Source organism: Gambusia affinis, linkage group LG09 (genome assembly GCF_019740435.1).
Source record: "Gambusia affinis linkage group LG09, SWU_Gaff_1.0, whole genome shotgun sequence".
Taxonomy (NCBI): domain Eukaryota; kingdom Metazoa; phylum Chordata; class Actinopteri; order Cyprinodontiformes; family Poeciliidae; genus Gambusia; species Gambusia affinis.
In genome coordinates this window covers 8,681,358-8,705,867 of record NC_057876.1, presented here as the reverse complement: position 1 = coordinate 8,705,867, position 24,510 = coordinate 8,681,358, and the positions used below count along the sequence as shown (strand labels likewise).

General features: G+C 40.8%; 1 protein-coding gene across 2 annotated transcripts in view; it reads left to right on the top strand.

Moving 5' to 3' along the window:
* Positions 1-24,451, top strand: part of flt4 (fms related receptor tyrosine kinase 4) — a 58,765-nt gene extending 34,314 nt beyond the window's left edge. For both annotated transcript variants that reach the window (XM_044126553.1, XM_044126554.1), the window contains 27 exons: positions 797-930; positions 1,034-1,196; positions 2,604-2,743; positions 2,825-2,996; positions 4,412-4,529; positions 4,704-4,888; positions 5,851-6,016; positions 8,761-8,896; positions 9,451-9,559; positions 10,124-10,483; positions 11,003-11,149; positions 12,027-12,158; positions 12,601-12,707; positions 14,720-14,855; positions 15,288-15,392; positions 16,026-16,139; positions 16,870-16,958; positions 17,205-17,364; positions 17,470-17,564; positions 19,104-19,226; positions 19,380-19,491; positions 19,631-19,730; positions 19,949-20,054; positions 20,155-20,279; positions 20,595-20,715; positions 20,865-20,950; positions 22,558-24,451. In XM_044126553.1, the coding sequence (XP_043982488.1) occupies positions 797-930; positions 1,034-1,196; positions 2,604-2,743; positions 2,825-2,996; positions 4,412-4,529; positions 4,704-4,888; positions 5,851-6,016; positions 8,761-8,896; positions 9,451-9,559; positions 10,124-10,483; positions 11,003-11,149; positions 12,027-12,158; positions 12,601-12,707; positions 14,720-14,855; positions 15,288-15,392; positions 16,026-16,139; positions 16,870-16,958; positions 17,205-17,364; positions 17,470-17,564; positions 19,104-19,226; positions 19,380-19,491; positions 19,631-19,730; positions 19,949-20,054; positions 20,155-20,279; positions 20,595-20,715; positions 20,865-20,950; positions 22,558-22,771 (3,755 nt within the window). In that variant the 3' untranslated portion in view covers positions 22,772-24,451. The remainder of the gene's footprint in view (positions 1-796; positions 931-1,033; positions 1,197-2,603; positions 2,744-2,824; positions 2,997-4,411; positions 4,530-4,703; positions 4,889-5,850; positions 6,017-8,760; positions 8,897-9,450; positions 9,560-10,123; positions 10,484-11,002; positions 11,150-12,026; positions 12,159-12,600; positions 12,708-14,719; positions 14,856-15,287; positions 15,393-16,025; positions 16,140-16,869; positions 16,959-17,204; positions 17,365-17,469; positions 17,565-19,103; positions 19,227-19,379; positions 19,492-19,630; positions 19,731-19,948; positions 20,055-20,154; positions 20,280-20,594; positions 20,716-20,864; positions 20,951-22,557) is intronic.
* Positions 24,452-24,510: the final 59 nt, after the last annotated feature.

Genomic DNA, 24,510 nt, shown 5'->3' with positions numbered 1-24,510 from the left:
TTTGTGAAGCTCTTGCATATTGACATTTCAAAGCACTTTGAACTAGAGTCGTATTTATCAAGATGCACCAATTCACACACCAGTACTTATGTCAGAAGGCAAATTAGTGTCCTTTAGTTTCCTTGCCCAGGGTCACATCATTATATCAACATATGTATGGCAGAAAGCTGAAATTGAACCCAAAGTTTATAGATTACAAGAGAACTACTGTAACGTTACATCCATTATGATGTTTTTGCGCTGCCTGTATTTTAGAATTAATGTTAAAATCTCAAGCCTATTTTTTTTAAAAGTATTCTGTTTCTGCTTATACAGTCTGACTTCTTAGAGCGTCGTGTCATTTCAAGTAGTTTTTCATTATGTGGTTGGATTTATTTTTGTTTCTTTTCTTATTTTTGGACAATCTCTCAGCAGTATGAGATTTTGTGTGATGTGAGCTGGTGAGATGTCCTCAAACACTTTCAGCTACATTGAGTGAGGCGGTAAAAACAGGGCAAAATGGCAGAGCTATTTTCCTGCAATAGACAGCTTGGGGTGAAACTGTAGCAGGAGGATTAAACCCTTTGGCTCCCTGTCTCTTATAATAGTGGTTTTTAATGCTATGTGCTGGATGGAGACAGACTGGGCCTCTGGTAATCATAATGACCTCCATATTCGCCCGTCCACCGGGTGGGACATTATCAGGCCCGGGGTGATCTGTGTGTTCGTTCGCAAAGTTACCCCAGTAATAGCTGCCATTACCCCTGCTGGTGTCAAGATTACCTTTCAACAGCTCCATGTTTCTGTTTTCCACCAGACCCTGTGCAGCCCTTCCTCATGAGAGGCGGATCCAGTAACGAACTGGAGACCATTTACGTCACTCGCTCCGCCACGCACGTCATTGTGCCATGTCTGGTCACGATTCCTGATCTGAACGTCATCCTGCAGTCGGTATGCTTCCGCCTTTTGTGTCACCCATTAAACCTGTCAAGTGTTTAGAACATCAGAAATGTCAAGTCTCTTTTTTTTTTTTTTGGTACGTTTTCATTCACAGTATCCTGCAGCTCTGGAAACCAGGGATATGAAGTGGGACAACAAGCAAGGCTGGTCCATCCCCAGATACGTCATTGACAGCGCGCCACTGATCATCGTAACATGCAGAGCCACACTGGAAGGCAAAGATTACTCTTCTGACAACTACTACATTCATACTACTGGTAAAAATACACTACAATTACGCATGGCCCAATATGAAATTCTCCTAATGGCAATGTAGTACGAAACACTACCATGGTTTCACTGCATCATCGAATATTTGTAATTTTATCTACACCACAAATATTCGATGAAGCAAAATAGTTTATTCTGTCCAGATGATTTAGATAAAGCATTACACAAAAATGTAGAAGAAACACCTGCTGCATTTTTCTTCTGAAACAAATCCCTATTTTCCATTGATTGGTCAGGCTATTTGCTCCAGCCGAACCTGCAATCAGCTGCTAAGCACAGTATTAGTTTTAAAACCTTAAAACATACATTACATTCAACTCAATAAATCAATTTTAAAATGACTTTCTTTTTTGTAGCATTGTCTGTCTTGAGAACAGAAAGTGATTGATCGCCATTTACGGATAATCACCTGTCTGAAAACAACCAGGAAAAAAAAGTAGTTGCTTCAAAGCTATAACCTTTCAAAAACTGAGTATGAATTAAGACTGGCAACCTATCCATATGTGACTACTATATAATGACTTGTGTTCATTCTTAATTTTAAACTGAGACTTCACTGTCTGTTGTTGTTGAAAGAGCAATTAGATGGGAAATCAGAGGTGGTGCTAAACGTACTGCTTAGTTGCAGAATAACTGTGTGTGGCAATGAGTCACTCAATTATGTCACAATTCAGAAAATGTCAAGACTTTTATTGAATCATGCCATTTCCTCAAAAGCTACTCCCTTCTCTAAGTGGGCCATAAGACATTATGTCAGCAGAATGGGTCAGGAAAAAGAAAAGGGAAGGGAAGTCATGATCACATTTTAGACATCTGACTTGATGAACCTTTTGCTGAAGTTCTCTCTCAATGTGAGTGAACTTTGAGGACCTTGGCCTGAGGCACTTTTCTCTGCAGTGGGAGATCATTCACCTCTTTCTTCAGAGGAGGAGAGGAAAGTCATACCCCGCTGCTGCCAGCCAAACATAATAGCTGCATCAGTCAGAGGAGAAACCGAGTCTTCACTTTGAGCACTAATGGGGTGTTTCAAACAATCAAGCAATCACAGTGTACTGCACAGACATCAGCGTCATTTCCACCGACTGCCAAAAAGAGATGGGTTCTATATCAGCTTCCCTGGCCAGTGTCCAAAGCTTTCTCAGCTTCCCCCCACTAGACTTTACTATATTCTACTTTGATTTCTAACAGACGCAGCTTGTCACACGAATGGAAGTAGTGCAAAGTTGTAACAGACCGTCCTTTTATAGTAGCATGACTTCTTCGGTCCAGAAGAAAGTCATTTCCTCCGGGCCTGTGAGGAGGACAGAAAAAAGCTGCTGACGGTGTCACAGTGACCTCTCCCGCTGCCTCACTCCCAATTTTTTCTTTTTTTTCCCCTCCTTTTTCCCGGACAGGAAGTAAGATTTACGAAGTCAAGCTGTTTCCTGAGGAACCGGTAGAGTTGATGGTGGGGGAGGCTCTCACCCTGAACTGCACGGCGACAGTGGAGTTCGACACCGGGGTGGACATCCAGTGGTCTTATCCCGGTAAACAGGTACCTAGCAGATGCTACGGTCAGAAGTTGAATATTTCAGCTGGTGCCTAATAGTACCCACAATGTACTTCTCCTTGACAGACAAACAGCTGGGTGGAGACCAAGCCCCAGCGAGAAGCTCTATCTCATGCTACAGAGGCGGTTCAGGTCCTGACCATCCACTATGTCAACGTCACAGACACTGGACCATACGTCTGCAATGTTACTAGCATGGAAAGAACAGAAATTCTCCAGACTCAAGTCATCGTTCATGGTGAGCAATGCAGAACACATTACTACACCAATTTGGTTTATTTTAAAGGCTTCAAAATTCCAAGAAGTTTGGTAATCGTGAAAAATACCTCAAATTAAAACTCGACAAACATGCTTGCAACTCAGTGAAAGAGTTTAGGACTTTAGAAAGCGGCCTTACTTACAAATGCAAAATGTTGTCTAAACTATAATACTCTTATTACACTGTTGCCTTTCTTTGCAAAGGTGTATGAAAATATGTGAAATTAAGCTTTGGCGTTGACTTCAGCATGTGAAATTTGATCTCTAGCTCTGTGAAGGTGCCATATATGTTTTTGTACTTGCCCAAAAAATACCAATGATCCAATATTTCTGCTGCACTATACAAATGCTCTATGTGCATTGATTCACTCACGTTGCCATGCTGAGTGCTTGAGGTGACAGCAGCACAACCTGATATGTCTTTAGATTAATTTGGTTAATAATTAAATGTTTACATAAAAACTTTGAACATTCATCCCAAGGTGGTCATGGGATACATGAATATAAATGTTACAGTAAATGTTACTTACATCTTCTATGCAAAGCAGCAAATTGGACATATTTTAGAATACGCGTGAAATATACAAAGAGAATGGATCTTAAGCAACACACATACCCCAAAGACATGGCAGGTCTCAATTCTTGCAAAAATAAACTTAATTTCATCACATTTGAATCCTTGTGAAAGATCGTTTTTAGATAAAGCGTTATATGCTGTAAGAATATAATCTGTAAAATTACATACTTGTCTTTCACAGAATGAGGGGAGCGTGCAATTCCAATGTTATTTTTCACTGGCATCATTTGCAGTTAGTCCATATTATTCTCATTCATCAACTTTCCACGTGCGTATATTTTACAGCTGGATATTGGTAACACAGGAATAACTTTGATTAAATATACTGTGGATCCCTCTTCCTTTCATTGTCTGAGCTTTCTACAAATTTACGGATCTCTGTGTTGCTTTTCCGTGCAACCTCATCCTGTTACTTGGCTCCGGATAGAAAACATAATAATTTAGAATCATAAATTAGGAAGCAAACATCAGTTCTTAAGTTTATTCTATTATTTAAATGCATGTTTCTTTTTTTATGTTATTGAGTTGAAGCTTCCTGCTTAACGCGTACATTTCATTTCACCATAGTATACCACATATTAAAAGTAAATATTTTAAAAATAAACAGCAAATCTAAATGTTTTGCAACATTTCACAATTTCTTGTCCGCATTACAAACTTGTAATGAAAGATGAGTTCAGTCGAAAAACAAGACGTGTCGGTGTAGAAAAGTGTGAAACCACAGCATGATGTGAGAAGACGTCAATGCCAGCCATTCACACGTAAAGTTTTTAAAGCCAGAAGTGCTTTATGCAAAAACTGAATGTCCTCAATTCCAGAAGGGCCATTTATCAACCTGGATTATACAGATGGGCCTGTGGTGGAGGTAACTGCTGGCCAGAAGTCCTTCAAATTACAACTAAACGTCTCTGCCTTTCCCACACCTGAAACGCAATGGTAAGATAAGCCACTTTGGTGTGTTCACAGTAAAGCAATGGGATATTTTCAGAAGCATAATTAGCCCTGACATGGCTGCAATTTAGAGATTAACTGAGGGGGCAGAGCACCTGAGGAGTAGTGTGTTTTGTGCTGAGGCAGATGTGCGTGTGTGTGTGTGTGTGGCTTTTCCAGGTACAAAGATGGCATGCTGATAAACCAACGGGCCGAGTTCAAGAAGAAAAGGATCAGAATGCACTCTAACCACGCTTTGGAGATTAAAGATGTTTGTCAGGAGGATTCTGGTCTGTACACTGTGGCGCTGAAAAACAGTGTCGCTTTGCTAGAGAAGAGGCTAAACATCAGTGTTGTTGTCAACGGTATGTACCTGGTATTTCACTTTCTTCAAAAGGATTTGTGGCAGATTAAACTTTGATTTCAGTTTGGTTTGAAGTTTATTAGATACTGAAAGCTGAAAACCGAGACTGAAAACTTTACAAAGAAATAGACGTTAGGAATTTATAAGACCAAAATCACTGAACATCAATTCATCCCAATAAAATTTTAATAAAAAAAACAAAATTACTGTTTAATGACGTTAATGTGTTTTACCAAAAATGTAATGTAATATATCAGAATGTAATATAATTTGCATGTTGTCATTTCCTAAAATTCTTCAGCAGCTTCGAACCAATAAGAAAACGTTTTTAAGCTTTACATGTTTAAAGGGACAGTACATAATTTACAAAGTGAGATTTTGTGGAGACATTTCTAGAAAAACCTGCTTTAGAAAATGTGAAGCTATACATTTTTTGTTTTACAGTTTTGAGCTCTTTGTCTGTCACGCTTTAACGTGTCACTTTATAATGATGCTTCAGGTGGCATGTTTTGTTTTATTATTAGACAAACTATTCAAAGTAATCTTACTGTAAATAAGCATCAAATGCTAAAGTGATGGTGGTGCAACACGCATAGACAAATCTAGTCCATTAAAATCCAGACTGTCTGTATTTATACAACTGATTCTTGATATTTATGAAAACCAACTAAAAAGACAACACATTTTTTTTTTAATTGTCAGACTGTTAGCTTTGCTTGGTTTACATTAAGTTTTGTACTTTTATACACTCCTTTTATATGTTATAGTCCTATAAGAAAGAAATTATTCTAAAAATCTGTCAAAACTGAAACAGTAGGTCTGACCTCAAAGAAAACCAAAAATTGGTATCAGACAGGAAAAGCCTTGGAGAAATTCATGCTACCGTTTTCTTGTTTCCTTCCGCTGTGATTTTTCCCTGTTGCCGGCCTGTTGGGTTTATAGATCTACTCTCCTGTTCTTCAGTTCCCCCAGAGATTTATGAGAAAAAAGCAGCTGCTCCTTCCAGTCCTTATCGCATTGGCAGCAGCCAGACGCTGAAATGTACTGCCTACGGACTCCCTGCACCCAACATCAGCTGGCAGTGGAGAGCCTGGGGGCCCTGTGTCGTCAACAACACTGAAAAATGGCTGTAAGAAACACTTTTGTCCTCATTAGATCAATACACATCACAGATATATACGGTCTTTAAGCAGTTTGGGAGAAGGGGACGTTGGAATTGTATAAAATAAAATTTTATGGGGCACAGATGCAGATAAACCAGATTCATTTACATGTTAGAATGGCACATGAACTACTCTGGTGTGCTTTGGTTTGTCATGGTGATATATAAAACGCATGCATTCTTAGAGAGAAAAAAAAAAACAACAAAAAACATAAACACACACAAAGACTTATCAGTAAGCATTGCTCCGGGGGTTTTTTTTTTCTTCCTGCCTCTATCTCCACTGAAGGGCACAGCACGATATAATGGATTTTCCAGACAGACCATATTTACTTTGGTTCCTATTTCTGTAAACCTCCATGTTATGCCTACTTCTATTTGACAGCTCTTCAGATAACTATACACCTCCACCATCTTCCCCTCTAGGCTTAATTTCTGAAGCTTTCGCAGCTCTAACCTTTCTATGCGGGTCTGAGCAACCGAGCGATGATGGCAGTATAGATACAGACATATGGAAACACACAAGAGTGATATGTTTTGTTCAAATTAAGCTCAAAATGCCCAGCTCATGTTCTTTGTCGTCCATGGTGCATTTATTGTAACATTTCATGGACCGTGACTGATGTATTTACGTTTTGACCTTTCGTAGTGTATCCGAATTGAATTTTCTTTAAAGTTCTAATGTAAAAGAGAAAAACTGCCTTGTGTCGCTGCAGCTTTCGACTACCACACTACAAATACTACAAAGATTTTGAAATTAGCGGCTCCTTCTTTATGTACGAACATTAGTCAAGAAGTTTAGACTTTTTAATTAATGTTTTGGATACATTAATAGTTTCTGAGTAAGACAGAAGATCTTCATCTCTGCGAATGACGAAATTCAAGCTGTACATTATGCAGATGAATTGCTGAGAGTTGCATCAGTGCTGGATTTGCCCAGTAGGAATTGATTTGCAACCACAAGCTATGAATAAACGGCTGCCAAGCTATTTCCATGTCATTAAATGTTGCTATTTCAGCTTATTCTACTGCTAAGCTATTGAACGTTCCTGGTATAACGAAATCAATCAATCAATTAATCTTTTCTATTGACACTGCTAATTATTGCATAAAAAAGCATTAAAAGGGTTCACTGTCATCATACAAATATTCCACATCTAATCAAACTAAATTCATCTTTCTACGATAAGATTTTATTTCATAATTGGTCCAATGGCATTTGTTTTAGGGAACATTATTATTATTATTATTATTATTATTATTATTATTATTATTATTATTATTATTATTATTATTATTATTATTTGGATTTAACTAGGTTTATTTGGAAGGGGAAGCGCTGATCTGGCATTAATGCAACCTTTGGCAAAACTGCAGGTCAGAAAACCATTGAGATTTTCAAATTGTTTTCAGAACAACACACCTGTTACCGTTTCATGCCTTCAAACACAAACATGTTCACACATGGAAGCGATACAGTGCTAAGTGTGACTTTAGTTTAACAGGCAGGAACTGTCAGAAGTGCATCACAGCATTTTGCTGTACAAAGCAGCAATAGCGGTTACTGAACTCTGGGCTGGTCAGTGACCTCTGACCTTTGCAGTCTCAATTCCAACTCCAGGGATCTTTCTGTAATTCCAAGTAGCAAAATCCAACTTTAACCTGGAAGGTGCACTGCACAGGTGTCTGTGTAATGATAACATGTAGGGGTAAATAATTTAACATCTTCAATGAAAGAAAATAAGGATTTGTAAAAATAATTTTAGTTTGATGTAACCACTGTGTTTTAGACATATTTTTTATCAGGAGATGGTGAAACTTGTAAGAAGAGAGGATTGAGATTTATCAATAATCACAATGTTCACAGCAACCTCTGGAGTTTATTGTCTCAGTCAAAAGTTTTTTTTTTTTGAAGAACATGATTGTGATTAATAGCCGTAAGGGTTAGGGTTACATCACTCACACTCATCTATGCTATATCAACATATGCCTAATCATGATCACAAATGACTTCCTTGGTGTAAACTTGGTAGGTTATTTTGCATTCTCACTCTGTATCTGGTCGGCGGGCTGGACGGTGACGGCATGTTATGTTACTATTATTGCGAAATGCAACACAGTACCTTATACCTTGAAGTACCTTGAACAGTCCTCAGTTCAAGGTGCTTCTAGGTACTTTTATACATCCATCTGGGTCAGCATGTAGGAAAGTATAATGGTCTAATTACAGTACTGGCATGCTGAGGGTGCCAATATATTGACGATAAGGGCAGTTAATATTATAAGCTCCTAATGATAGTACTGATTTCTGAAGTCATTAGAGATGTTTAGGTGGCCTGTGAAGCTTTGATGATTATTTATGCAGCAAAGTGAAACTTAATCCCATTACCTTCTTCTAATACATTAACGTTGCCTTTGGGCAAGAAAGCTAAAATATTCCATTTCATGCTTCATTAGCTCTGCTGCGATGTTCACACTGTGGATCGCCACGATACAAATGGTTTTCTCCATTGGTTGCTGGGAGACCTGTGATAATTGACTTGTAGGATCATTTCAAAGTCCAACTTGGGCAAGAGGGGGTGGTGGACAAAAGTCATACTTTAAAGCCCAGGATGCAGTTTGATGTTTCTGAATTTGTGCCAACTGGTGACTTTCTGCTGCACATGTCAATAAGAGGAGATGTCATGAGGCGTGTCTGTGCTTCCCTCCAGGGTGCAGCGAGACAGGAAGAGCGGGAGCGACAGGACCGCAGACTGTCAGAACTGGCAGGACATTTACTCAGAAAACACCATGAATGAAATTGAATCTGTAGAAACATCTGTTGAAGTGGTGGATAATCAAGAGAAGGTTCGTCACAACTTTTCACGTTTGCTTTTCACTGAAATTCCTTAGGAATATAAGACTACTATGTTTCTATACTTAAGAAAAATACCTTGCATGTTGAGATTTGATTGAAAACCTGTAAATCCAATCGCTGAATAACACTAATCGTTTTGCTATTTTACAAAAGTGTCCAGATTTCTGAGCTCCAAAACAGAATAGCTGACCAGTCAAGAGCCATTTCCACTGTAGAAATATTTAGAACAGGCTTCCTTTGCAGACTTCCTTCAGGAGTTGGTTATAAACACATCCAGACATGTGTGTGTGTTGCACATACACATTTACACCCCACTGCTATTAAAGGAAATGGCCACAATAATGCATACTCATGCTCACACATATAAACATCCTATTTCTTTCAATCACACCAGTTTAGGTTTGCCAGTTTTTTTGGCCCGTCAGCGATAAACCTGATCTAAATCCAGATCACATCACACACAGCATCACAACACTTCCTTTTTAAATTTGCACTCTTCCTCAACATAAATCCAACTCTTAACTCGGTTTTTCTCTCCTCATAGATTGTGAGCAGGCTTCAGATACGCAACGCCAGCGTTTCCGTCATCTATAGGTGCTCTGCTGAAAACAAAGTGGGCAAAGATGAGTTCCCTATCTACTTTTATGTGACCAGTGAGTATGCTGGGTTTGGTGTCTCTCACACACAAGTTGGTTTGATGAAAACCCAAACTATTGTTATTATTTTAAAACCTTTCATAACCGTATAACCTGCTTTAAACCAATTTTCTCCAATCCATTTTCCAAATTGTGTATTTTTATTCTTTGAATTTTTTAGATTCACAAATTATGCACTACCTTGTGTTGGGGAAAAGATGTTTGTCATTCCAAAATATTAAAAGCTCAAAAAGAATGAGTACTTTTGGATGGCTCTGTTTACGTTACAACCTGTAATACTTAAATAGTAAAGAAATCGTCTTAATAAAACTTCCCAGAACAAGTTGAGCCTCCAGGTAATCCACTGTGAGCACCCCAAATTACATTCCACTGCACCATTTTATTGAGATACTTCAAACAAAGACCATTTCATCTGCGTTTTGTGGCTACGGGCCACTGGAAAACCTTTTGTAAGCCCTTCTTATATATTGTTGCAATTCAGATGGCTTGGCTTTAAAAGCAATTCTTTCCATAAATGCATATTGCAAACCTCTCACTGCCTCTTGTGTCTCTACCTTGAAGCCATTCCTGAAGGTTTCAGCGTGGATGTTCGTCCCTCTGAGAATCCCCTGGAGCAGGACAAAGTGTCTCTGTCCTGCAGCGCCGACAACTACACCTACGACCAGTTGCAGTGGTTTCGCCTTAACCCCCAGGCTCTGAAGGACCAGCAGGGCAAGCCCCAGGGGCTGGACTGTGGCAGCGTGCACCACTACGCTAAGCCCCTGCTGGCCGAGCCGTCCTTCCAGCCGCACTCCAACAGCTGGGTCCTGGACTTCACCATGGAGTCCGTACGGCTGCAGGACGAGGGACACTACGTGTGCAAAGCTCAGGGAAGACGCAGCGAGGAGAAGCAGTGCCTGTTTCGATACATCTCCGTCAAAGGTGAGCAAGAAAAGCAACAAACGCAACGATGCGCACAACACAAGAATGATTCAGCCTAACTGGAGCTATTTCTAGTTCAGCTCTCAGCACTGGGGATACACAAGGGTCGTAGCAGCGAGGAGCTGGTATTTAAATGCTGGAGGCACGCAATTACACCTACTCACTAATGCCCACGCACCTAGGTACCCACATCCTCGCTTGACACAGGGAGCACCTGGTGTTTTCATGGAACAAATATGTGCAGACAGAAAACACAGTAGAAAACCGAAGGCCAGCTACTCCTCTATTTATCCAATTATAAGTAGATTAACACAACATGACATTGCGCATTCTTGTTTGGTTTTCTCTGCCCTGTATGTTTTGCACACTTATCTAACGTGCCTCAGAAGCTTGACCCTGCTTGACAGAACCGACCGTCAAGCAAATAATTTTAGCCCATTTTTGCCCAGATTTCAGGTTGGGCACGGACCGTAAATCTAAACTCTAGTTGCGATCGTGCATCTCTGTTTACCTTCACAGCCCTGGAGGCTCCTCGGTACAAGCGCAGCCTCAGCAACCAGACGGTGAACGTGACCGAGTCTCTGCGGATGGAGTGCGACGTGGAGGGCAGACCACTTCCCCGCCTGTCCTGGTTCAAAGACAACCAACCCCTTCACCAAATGTCAGGTGAGCAAATATACCCACACAGGTGATCCAGCAGAGCCACAGCTCACCTGGCAAGTCTCACCCAAACTCCCACACAAGAAAACAAGAAGACGCTCTGGTCAGATGAACTTAAACTTACTCCACATTCAAAATACTGTGCGGTGGAAAGGTAAACAATCCAGCCATCTCTATGACAACACAAGTTGGGGGCAGGAAACTTAGTCAATGTTGATGGGGAAGAAGGATGGCGATAACTACAGGGTAAGGAAAGGAGTTGAAGCAACAACACTAAACAATGAATCAGAGGTACAACTGGAGAATTTGTATCCAAAGATTTTGTTTTTGGTAAAGTGGTTCAATCAAAGTATTGGCACTGGGAGAGCTGAGTTAGCACTCAAGCCACACTTTTCACATTTTTATTTGAAAAAAAAAAAAAAAAATTAAAAATTGAAATAAAAAATTCTTCTTCCAATTGAGGTGTATGCACTTCTTTATTTTGATTTCTCACATAACATCCCAATAAGATGCATTTACATTTGCAATAGTAATATGACAAAACAACCACACTGCATGTAAGAATACAATTTCAAAAAGCAGAATTAGATGGCATTTTAATTTCATATTTACTTTCATTCTAAGAATCTCTCATAAAAAGGTGACGATGAGTGGGTCAGCACAGGTTTGAGTGACAGCTAATTTTCTGAGTTTGCTCTGACAGGCTCCTAGGATGTATAGGTTGACGGAATAATAAATGAGAGCTCCTGCTTGGAAGTCCAGACCTCTGACAAGAATCTTTATAAATCAAGAAAAATCCTGAGAGGTGAAAGAGTTGTAGCGAAGGAGTTTTCCACTTAATGTGCAAGCAGGGGCCACGGATCATTCTCCATTTCCCCCACAGGGATCCAGCTGCATGACTCGAACCGCACGCTGAGTATCCAGCGGGTCACAGAGGAGGATGCTGGACTTTACACCTGCACCGCCTGCAACCAGCGAGGCTGCGTCCACTCCTCAGCCGCCGTGCGGGTCATCGGTGAGACAGCTGCACACATACAGAAACACACACACACACAGATAACTCTCGGGTGCACTCGGGCCTGAAATCACCGCTGCGCCTGACCTCCTGCCTCACTCACGGAGCGTGCCTGGTTTTCCAACTCTCAGACCTTTCACTGCTGAAGTTTCGCGCTTACTCCGATGCGCGGCTCTCCACAGGCAAATTAAAGTCATTGACTTCTGGGACACTTTGTATGCAGAGTGAGTAATCTAATGGGATTGCTGGAAATGCTTCCAACACAAATACCTGCAAGGAGTCTGCTCAGCACACTGATTTAATGTCGGAGAGATGGGGCAGATGATTTGTACTACAGCACCCCCTGTAGGTGGCACAGAGGAAGGATGAGGCAGGATGGTGAGGATGGGGCGAGGGGAGGTCATTTCTTATTATAAATTAATTTTTTCCTCCTTTTGAAAAGGTTCAAGCGACAAGGCCAATGTGGAGATAGTTATCCTGATCGGGACAGGAGTCATCGCTGTGTTCTTCTGGGCTTTGCTCATCCTCATCTTCTGTAACGTGAAACGGGTCAGACGCCGCCATTTTTCACCCTCTATGTTTGTGTCTACAACATGCCTTCTTATCATTAATATCAGCTGCTGACAACCTTGAACACGATGACACTCATTTTGCTGTTATTTTTTACTCGTTTTGTGATTATTCTAGAGATTTCCGACTGTCCTTTTATCTGTCATTCAGATATTCTTCTTTTTTGTTGTGTCTTTTGTTTTGTCCTTTTTGAAATCGTTGCTGTTCATAAGCAGTTTTTCCTGATACACGATGCAAGGAGAAAATGCCTGGGTAAAAAAGTAGCCTCAAATTAGTTTTCATCCATTTTATGGGGCACTGGGTTTTATTGTTTCTGGATGAAAAAAATGTCCTGGCCTTTAGCAAGTGCCATCAGGCAGGGGCTGTAATTTAATTTACAAACTTTTTAAAGTCCATCATTCAAACAGTAAAGATTATTCACAAAGGACCTCCATCTTACATTGTACAAATGTAGTATTTTTAATTCCCATGGCTGTACTATTAGAAAGTATGGCTTACATATTTATTCTGTTTTTTTCTCTCTTTTGTCCAGTTTTTTGTCTAATTTCAATAGCAGACAAAAATAACTTGAGTAAATAAAAAGAAAAGGTTTAAAATTATAATTTATCCTCCTCAGGTAAAAAAAAAAGCTACTCAAGCAAACAAAGCTTTACAGGAGCGATCAGGAGCATGAAAGAAAATCTATTTCTCCTAATAGCCCGATTGAGTTCCAAAACCAAACTTGATTAAAATGACAAGCTGGAACGTTGGGAGAGCTGCGTGAAAGCTGGTGTCTGCAGCACTGGAAACCTGGATGGTTGACGAGTTGACGTGGGAGCGTGTATCACGAGGAACGACCGGCATGCTTACTGGCATACTGGTTTTTGATGGATGAGGAAGTGGGCTGAGACCATGGATTCCATCATTTCCATTGACCGTGTCTTGTCTTCCCATTCGGAGAACTTTGTGAAATGTTTGGACTTGGTCAGTCTGTTTGCAGTGGATGTTCAGTTCTCCTGCACTTTTGGACTGGTGCAGCCAGAAGTGGACTGGAGTTTGGTCGGAGCATGTTAGACTCATAGTGTCTCTGAGTTCGGCCCAAAGTGGCTCTCAAATTCACCACTAGTCTTGGTTAATTTTCACATGTTTCTTTTTTTTATTTTTTATTTGGTGTCATATTTTGTTGATATGTAATGGCAATACCAGATCATTATTATTTTGTCACAAAATCCAATAATTGAAAAAGAGTTTAGCTTTTAGGCCTTGAACTATTTTTGAAAAGATGTAAACTATTCTCGATCTCACCAGCAGATAATCTGCTCTAAATGAAGCCGCTGTTCAAACTGTTACATTCGTAAATCACAAATGACTGAATCATCATCTGACATTTTCTTGTCACCTCAAAAAAGGCCAAAAAAGAATGAAATTATGCAAATGAAACAGCACTGCGCTGGTTATACAAACAGGTATTCCCTCTGTGAGTCGGTGGACTTAAACCATAATTACGTAAATCATCAACATAATCACTCTGCGACGCTCTATAAACAGCCGCAGTGACTAACGGCTTGACGTCATGTATGAGCTTTTTATGAGCAACAGCCCACGTTGTCTCTCTGAGGTTTTCTTGTATCACAAAATCCATGTTTTCTTTCATGCTATAACATTAAGCTTAGGAAAAGTTTTTTACGTTCCCTCTGCATTACATTTACCACTGTACTGAACTCATACCTGCTGTAAGACATTGCACTCATTGCTGCAAACATTTCTAGGTATTGTCTTGAATATTTTTAAGTGATTTTAAACACTGAAACAATCTCTGTCTGTCTTTTTTTTTTTTTTTTTTTTTTGCTCTGCTAAATGTTGGTCTACTTGACGCTGTCAAACAAACAAACAAACAAACAAACAAACAAACAAACAAGCATAAATGTAAAGTGACGTTCTTCCCGTCTAATGTTTATCCCGGCCTCTTACCTCCTTGCCTTACAAGAATAGTGTCCCTCTGTGAACTGCAGGTTAACCCAGCAGACATAAAGACAGGCTATCTGTCAATCATAATGGACCCCGGGGAGGTGCCGCTGGACGAGCAGTCGGAGTATCTGCCCTACGACTCGTCACAGTGGGAGATCTCCAGAGACAGACTCCGACTGGGTGAGCAGCTTGGGAAAAGTCGGCCAGCGGGATGGATAGATGGTTAACAAGGACTGTGGGAGGGAAGGGTGTGTGTGGTGATGTACCCAGGGATGGTTGAGCGTTAATAGATGGGAGAAGCTGAATTATCTTTCCATTTCCAGAATCCATAACAGCATGTATTTAAATCACAGCCAGCTGTGCTGAGAGCTGCCAAGTGGAGTGCTAATGTTCAAAATGTGCTCATTTCCACAAGAGCTTTTTAAAAACGCCCCAAGGAGAAGCATCTGTTTCACAACAGAATCTTGTGGCAACACGTTGTACCTTTTTTTTTTTTACCCCCCGAATTCTGCAATCTGTACCATGATTTCTCCTTCTGGTTTGTTCTGCAAAATGCCCTGCCGCAACTATTGGCATAACTGGCATCATTTTGTCTCTGCTTCAATGACACAGGGAAAGTTTTGGGCCACGGTGCCTTTGGAAAAGTGATGGAGGCATCGATCTACGGCATCAGCAAGAGCAACAGCTTGAACACGGTGGCCGTCAAGATGCTGAAAGGTGAAACTCTGGGTTTAGTATGTACACGCTTTTTCTGTGAATCATACACTGCAGTAAGTCATTGACGCACAAATAATGGAAGCACATTTAAGCCGTTGAACTTAAATACAATTGTGAGTCAATTAGGCTTGGTGAAACCGTTCTTTTTCAAATTCGATAATGTTTGTCTTTTGTGGAAAGCCTTTGGTTACAACTCAGATTTATTGTTGTGGTTCACTAGATAAGCCCTCACCTAATCCATTTTTATCTTCACCTACAGCTGCAAGGACTCAGGGCTTTCAGACAAAAACAGGATGTGTGGCTTGAGAAAGGAGCCACTCTGTGTGAATTATGGCTGATTACTCATAAACTTTACTCTTCCCCAGAAATATTGGCTGGTTTGAACCGTGCCTGGATCGCAGCTTTTACTGGGACCCCAGGAGAAGCATTAGAAAGACGTGTGAAGCCGTAAACAGCTTCCAGAGGAGGTTCAGATCAGTCGCACCTGCAGAAAATCTCTGCGAGCTTGTTAAAATAATTGTTCAGGCTTCCACTGTGAGCACGCGGAAGCATCAGGGGAAAGTGTAAATGGAGGCGCAGCACAGGGAGGAAAAGCACAGCCGTCTGAAATAAGTAAATGTGCGCGTGTTGCAGATGGAGCCACGGCCAGTGAGCACAAGGCTTTGATGTCGGAGCTAAAGATCCTGATTCACATCGGTAACCATCTGAACGTGGTGAACCTGTTAGGAGCCTGCACCAAACAGAATGGTGAGTCCTGAGATCACCCGATTTATTTTAATCTTTGTATAAAAACCTCATCCCGTCAGTAATTTTAAGTGCCTTGCAAAGGTATTCATATTTTATCACACTACGGCCACAGGCTGCAGCATGTTTTACTATGAGATAGTCTGAAAAAAAGCGGTTCACAACTTGACTTTAAAGTTAAAAAGTTACAAACAGACGCAGGCCGAATACCATTCTTGTATCCAGCTAAATATGGACAGGGTTGTCCAACATTGTGTATGAAGTTGAATGTATTGATGCCTCTCCACTGTATGCGTTCAGAAATGTTCAATAAAAAATAAGTAATAAAAAAAAAAGTTACAAATTAAAAACCTGAAACTGAATTTGTTTACAACCAAACATATATGTTGTAAAATGATGTAAGTGAAATGGTTTCGCCGCCTTAAATTCAGGAATATCTTCTTGATATTTTTAGCATTAATTCCAGTTTTTATGCCAATAAATCAAATAAGAAACAAACAAACAAACAAAGAAAACCTTCCTTAACCCGTACATCAGTAAGACATGTGGAGCACATTATTATTGGTGTACATTTGAAAATGTTTATCCTAAACAAAAGCAGCCTAGTAAATACTTTCAAGATGGGGAGAGGGGAGACGCTCACTCGTCTCATTATTATGCACACAGAAGTTGTAGATCAAATTCCTATCTGAGTCAATTTTATATGTGACGTTTCAAACTTCTCCATCAACAGGTCCATTGATGGTGATAGTGGAGTACTGCAAATATGGGAATCTTTCCAACTTCCTACGGGCCAAGAGGGAGTTCTTCCTTCCCTACAGGGTATCGGAGCGCAGCAGCCACTGAAGCATTCTCAGCATTTCTATAAACTGTGGCTTAACCGCGTTTTATGCTATATTTACTCCGTGTAATATTTCCATCTAATGTTTTGTTTTCCCTTATGTAGTTCTTTTTCTTTTTTCTTTAACAGTTTCAATCTTCTCCAACACATGTAACTCTTTTAGAATTGATTTTTTTTTTTTTCAAATAGATTTTTGGAGATGAATCAACAATCTGTGTCCTATTTAGGACCGCTCGCCAAAAACCCAGAGCCAGATGAGGCGGATGATCGAAGCCGGTCAGGCGGATCAAAGAGCTCGGCGGACTCCTCCGGCTTCCTCCTCGCCGCTCGGCAGTCCTCGGGTTACATCATCCGAGGCGTCCGATCAGAACCAGGCGGTGGAGAAAAGTGAGTCAGCTTCACATCGTCAGAGTTATGAATTATGCCACTCACAGTTTCCAAATAAAGGCAGCTCGATGGTCTTTTCCTTCCTCCTCTGTGTTCTCGCTTTAGCGGAGGACCTGTGGAAAACCCCGCTGACCATAGAGGACTTGATATGCTACAGCTTCCAGGTGGCTCGTGGGATGGAGTTCCTGGCCTCCAGAAAGGTTAATGTCACCGTTACGTTGTGAAAAAGGAGCGAATGAGGCTGTGTGGAGTAGATGGATCAGGTTTGAAGCCTGGATGTTTCATGTGGAGCCATCTGCGGTTCGACCAGTTCTCTTATTCAAAGACGAAATTGATCATTCTGCTTATTTCTTCTGCTCAATAACCAATTATGTGGGTTTGGATTTAACTTTTAAAATGAACTTCAAATAAAGATTGTGTATCAAAGAAAATTCACATAAAATATAGTAGATAGTAGTCATGGTTCCAATAAAAAAGTACAAATGAAACAGAGCTTAACTTGTATACCTTATGATAAATAATACACTAATTTATTAACCAGTGACTGAGAGGTTGCATACTGAAAAATCTGTTGCTTTTTTTTTTTCTTTTCCAATTAAATGCATCAGAATTCAAAGTGTCGTCCACTTTTGTTCCCAAGACAAATTCTTTACAAAACCTTAGGAGTTTAGTGAGGAATATAGAAAAATAATCCTAATTAAAACTAATTTACACAAATCAGACCATGTGTGTTGAGGCCCAAAAGGGAAGCTGAATTAACAAGAACAGGAAAAAAAAACAAACTCCATCTGTTTACAAGTTTTATCTCAAAGTGTCAACTTATTCCGTATAATCATCTAACAAATGTAGTTGCTAGTTAAATTACAGAATTTGCATATGAAACCTTTGAAGAAATGTGAAATAAATGTAGGGCATCATTAGAGTGCCAGTTATTGATTCAATTTATTTGTGTAGCACCCGCAAACGGATCAGCCAGAGAAATTCAAAATCTAATCATAAAATCATGTACAAAGTCAGAAAGCATCATGGAATCTAATTCAATCCAACTTTACCAAGGCAGGAAGGTTCAGATTATAATCTGTAAAATGTTTTCCATCTAAAAACATCCAACCAATAAATTTTAAGTATTAATTGGAGGTTCAGTTTCCACAAATTCAGTCACTTAATCGCATAGTTACAAGATCAATCTTTTGTTTCTTTTTACGTTTTTTTTTTTTTTGTTGTTGGAAAAATTCTAAACTTTTAGGAAAAATATCTAAGGTTAAACTTAAGATAAAAGTATCTTAAGTTTATCTTAAACTTAAGATACAACAATTCTGTTGTATTAATAACACAATATTAATATTTCTTCTATAATTAATAATTATAGCAAATAATTACTAACAGCAAGTTAATTTAAAAAAAAGAAAATGGGGTGACATTTTTGAGCGAATTTTAAATCAAATAATTTTCACAATCTTAATCACAGGGTTTGAATTAAATTGGGATGCAATTTATGTAATGATATAGCTGCAGCCAAACACTGCACACATCCTCGCATCTGCATTTTTAACAAACGAAACAAGAACATTTCTCCTCGCCTGCTTCAGATTTAAAAAAAAAATAAAAATAAAAAAATCCCTCACTTCAGTGGAGAAACAAGGTAGGAGACAATGCACTGAAACACAGAGACACGTGGCTGCAGAATACTGATGACTGTAGGTGTGTGCGTGTGTGTGTGTGTGTGTGCGTGTGCGCAGTGCATCCACAGAGATCTGGCGGCCCGGAACATTCTCCTGTCAGAGAAGAACGTGGTGAAGATCTGCGACTTCGGCTTGGCCAGAGACATTTACAAAGACCCCGATTATGTCAGGAAAGGCAATGTATGTCTGTCTCCCTCGGTCCCACTGAGCACCGTTATCTCCTGCAGCTGGACGAGAAAATACTTTGTGTTATTGTATTAAACCACCCACATGACGATTACATTTGAGTGTTTGTGCTCCTGTCATGCTTTATCTGCTTCGGCGGCCTCTCAGGCTCGCCTGCCTCTGAAGTGGATGGCCCCAGAGAGCATCTTCGACAAAGTGTACACCAGCCAGAGTGACGTGTGGTCTTTCGGAGTCCTCCTCTGGGAAATCTTTTCACTCGGTAATCTCAGAGCCGGGCCACACTTGAGGACCGTCGTTTGTTATTCATTCATATGAAAAAAAAGTGCAAAGTGGGCTTGATCCCCCCCGTCTCTTGACATGTTCATTAATGCGCCGGCCTCCCCTTTGTGTGCACGCAGGTGCTTCTCCGTACCCGGGGGTGCAGATTGATGAAGACTTCTGCAAACGGTTGAAAGATGGCGTCAGAATGAGAGCACCGGAGACGGCCTCTCCTGAAATGTAAATATTTCTTCCTCGTACAAAGGAGAAATGGGCTTTTCTTTTCCTGTCAAGTAGGATCTATGGATTGAAATCCCTCTAATTTATCAAGCCAATTTCTGGAGCCAAGCGTCATTCAGCTGACGGGCACGCTGAGGAAATCAATCGGGATTAAATTTGTGTTGCCAAGTTAGAAGGTGATGTGCTGTTGTTGTGACTGCACTGCCCTCTACTGGCAGATATGGCATCATGCTGGCCTGCTGGCAGGGCGAGCCCAAAGAGAGGCCGACGTTCCCTGCGCTGGTCCAGATCCTGGGAGACCTGCTGCAGGACAACAGTCTACCTGTAAGTTCTCCTGGATCTGCAGCAACAACCAGAACGTTTATCCGCGGTTACTACGAAGCACAGTGTAGCTCTGGGTTGACGTTCCACTCCTTTCCCTCAGGATGGGAAGGATTACATCCCCCTGAACCACTCGCAGAACTCAGAAGATGACGGTTTCTCACAGACTTCATCTCGTCCCGCGTCAGAGGAGGAACTGAGAATGGCCTGCAACACTCTGCCCACAAGGTACCGACCCATCCTGCACACACAACAAGCTGGGTCACGCGATGGTGGCACATTTCACTTTTCTTGCAGCTTTGTAGATCATCCACCTTACATAACGGTGGGGAAGAGCAACTTTTCTAAACGTTGCCTGTATTTAACACCGAACCCAGGATTTATATAGTCCTGTAAATAAAGTAGATCTGTTTGTCTGTTTTTTATGTTCATCCAAAGAGGTATTTTTTTCAGTGTAGGCATCAGCTACAAACGGTTTTTGTCTTGTTTGAGCTGCATATGTTGCAGTTTTAACCCGAGACGTTTTCTTCACTTCCTGTCCAGGTATTATAACTGTGTTCCTTTCACCGGCTGTGTGTTTGTGGGGCCCTCTAATACATGCCAGCCCAGAGTCAAGACATTTGAAGATATGCCCCGTGGGATTAATTCACAGAAACCTCCACAGGTAAGCTCTTTGATCCTCTTCTTGCTTACTGAAACCAACTGATGACTTTGTTTTATTTCTGAGTGATTTTGGCCTTTGGGGATTTTTCTCCCCGGATAAGGCGCTGCTTTCCAAACCTCTTACCTAATTCACATGTCGCCCTCCTCCAGGACAACCAGACCGACAGCGGGATGGTTCTGGCCTCTGAGGAATTTGAGAGAATCGAGCACAGCCACCGGGGAGCCGTGCTGAAAAGGTTTGTCACTCAAAAGCTACGCTCGCCGTCACCGAAAGCGGGAAGTGACACACGAGACGGGGTTTTGAGCGCGGATGTTTAGCGGCGGCGTTTCGCGTTTTGCCGTGATGCGCGCTCGTTGCTCGCCCAAATGACACCGTTTCAGAGCAATGAGCAAACAGACGATGCCCCGCACGTTTCAGTTTACATGAGAAAACATTCTTCCTTGGCAGGAAGAGGTGGAGGAGTCGCTCGCTGTTTCATGTGTAGCGAAACCAGCTCTGCAGAGAAAATGTGCATGAGCCGGCTCTCGATCTGCATGTGGAAGCAGATGAACGGTATGACTCATTCAGACCTCGGGGGCCCCATTTTTAGTCATGTTTTGAGAAGCGCTTTTCAGAAAATATTTGAGAAATGACATCAGCTGCGCGAAGAAATGAGGGCCGGTACCGGACCCGGCAACTTTGCAGAGTTAGAGCTAAAACAGGTTACTGTAAGTCGCACAGATGACGTATTCAGTCTTAACGAAACTCAAAAAGCTGCAATCACGCCTAAGTTTATTGAGTTTATTTGGCAGTTTTTTAAAGCTTTCCTAAATTTAAACGATCGAGCAAGATTTAAAATAATACTATTTAATTTGAAGTCTGTAGTCTGGATATGTGAGCAATAAAGAAGCCAAAGAATTGCATAAAGTAGACTTTGGAAAACCATGAAACGCTTTCTGGGGATACAGTTCTTTGCAAAAGTTTTTATACTTTTTGAAATTTTCACAGTCTCAAACTTTAACGCGTCAGGATGCTATGATGGACCAGCACACAGTATTGGTGTGGATGACAGTTTCAAAACTGTATTGTTTTTTTTTTTCACACAAAAAAACTGAAAAGTGTGGCTTATATTTATATTCTGCCTCCCAGACTTACTTTAGCACACAAGTATGGTTAGGGGAGTCTGCAGCCTGCAGCTCCACACCCACATGTGAGTCTTTGGCTCCTCCACTGTGGCTCTTACAAAACCAAAAAGGAAATGTTTTGACAATGGATGCAATAAAAGTTTTTCCCCCATGCCCCCCTCCCCCACCCCACCCTGAGCATTTCTGCAAGTTCTTGTACAAAATCTTTTAACATTTTCAGCAAGTTTCTAAAAGTAACTAGTATATATGCTACCTATTTTATTTTTTTTGTCAATGTTCATGTAGATAAAATGTGCTCTCCTCATTTTACAAAGTGGTGTTTTTTTTTTCTTTCCTAAAACACATTTACAAATACATTTTAGTTGAAATTTTGTTAGCTTTCATAATAAGACATTTGCTGTAGTACAAAACGGTTTTCTGCAGCTCCAGGTGAGTTTTCGTTTTAGCAGAAGAGGCTTTTTGAAAGGAAAAGGTTGTTCACCCCTGACCTAAATCGTCCTGCAGTAGCTTTAGTCTCAATGTTCTGCTAGAAGATAAAACTCCACCACAGTCATAGTACTTGAGTGACCTTTTTTGACCAAATGTGTTGCAGCAGTGCTCTTTCTCAAAGCAAAGTTTGGGTGCTCTAATACCACTACTCCAACTGGAGGCTGCGTTGCTCAGTCATAAACAGAGGTGGGTAAAGTCCGAGCTCTGACTTTTGTTGCCGTCTCCCCAGTCGGATGAGCAGCACCAGCAGCACGGAGCCGCTGACGGCCTCCCACTGTTCCCTGGGTCAGAGCAGCGGCAGCTCCGGACTCCGTCCCAACTTCTTCAGCCAGCTGGCAGGACAGACCTTCTACAACAACGAGTACGGTCACCTGTCTGAGGAGGGCTTCTGTGACTTCTACTCGTCTCCAGGGACCGCTTCCTTGGCCTCCTCAAATGTCTAATATTATTACCACAGAAGAAGACCTTTGAGTGGGTAACATGTCGAGTGAAGACCTCCTGAGCAGAGCCGGCTTTTCATTCGTCCTCAACAAATGGACTTATAGATATGTGCCTGAAGTTCCTTTAACCGGCCACTGGGTGGCAATATTATGACAAAAATGATAAATCATTTTCTATACATACATTTATATTTTTATGTTTTATATGTAGTTTTCCTTCTCCTGTTTTTTTTGTTTGTTTTTTTTGTTTGTTTTTTTTACCTGGTATGACTCACATAGTCAGAAATAAAGACAATTTACCCCTTCTCGTCTCATTAATGTGACATTTCAAGTTGGATCAGCTCGCTGTGTTTGGTGAAAGTTTTTTGTTTGTTTTTTTTCCCCCCAAGCATATTCATAGTGTGGACCCCATGCAGTGAATGAAATGTATAATTATATACTCTTTGTGTCGTTTGACGGAGGCGGCCACATTTGGATCGACGCCACCGGTAAGAGGCGAAGTGACGAAGGTAAACAGAGGGATGTAGGGCGACTGAAGGAGTGAGTCACACTGAGCACCTCTTATCAGAGGTGGACGTAAGCGTGATGATAGCTGTGAGAGCTTAAAGCCTGTTGGCTCGGCCTGCCAGCTGAGGGAAAATAATCGCCGTCTGCGTATGAAGTCCACCTCGGTCATTTTCACAGGCTTTTGGAAGAAAATATACTAAAAGGTTCCAGCGTCTATGAGTAATTGTCAAACTCCCTGTAAAATCCAGCCAGTACATTTTTATTTATTTATTTATTTATTTTTTACTTTACAGCAATCTTTTCGGTGTGTACAGGAGGCATATCTCAGTAAGTTAAAAGTACCATCCAAAAGTTAATTCATCTCACCGATTCAAATGAAAAAGGATGATTTTGTACTGAATCATAACAAGGAAGTTTTGATTACAACAATAGAAAGACTGTTACGTAAGAGCAGTAAAATAGGTTGGCCTTCTGTATCAACGTGGCAGAAAGGCTGATTTAGGCCTTCAGCCCGTTCACATCGCTGGTTCTGGTGTCTCCATTAAACTTTTAGATGTTTCTCCTTTTCCCAGGTAACCTGCTACTGAATTCGCCTCTGGTTCAGGAACGAAAATTCAAGCTCCTCTGCCTTCTCCTGTAGTCTGTCATCTACAGAGAGACACACCTCTGTCAAACAACTAATCAGAACCAGGAGGAGGGTTGTAGCGCTGTCAACCATCCTCATGCAGGCGTTGCTCACACCCTCCCCCTTGCTCTCTGCTGGACTGCAGCTGGTTTACCACAATGGGGCTTGCTATGAATGCTAGCTGTAGTTGGAATATGTTAAAAACATTTAAAAAAAAACATTTGTGAGAGTTATACTGCTGCTTTACCCAGATTTTTTTTCTGGCTACATCTGAACAGCTAGCTTCTTTAGCAAAGACTTTCTGTATTCTACCCTCATGAACAGTGACTGAGCTGGACCATTTGAAATAGTCCAGCTTAAATTACTTTCCTCTGAACATTGAAATTCAGATAAAAACAAAACAAAACAAAAAACATCTGAAATTCATTGTTCACTTCTTGTGTCTACTCACAAGAAGTGAACATTATTAGTTATTCAGTTCAAGAAGCTCTACTTCTTGAACTGAATTACCTTTTTAATGATCATCTAATGTATTGAGTTGCGCCTGTTCATTCAGGCCTTTCAGGTAGGATTCATTGCTAAGAAGAAGATAAATGAAAGAGAAACAGAA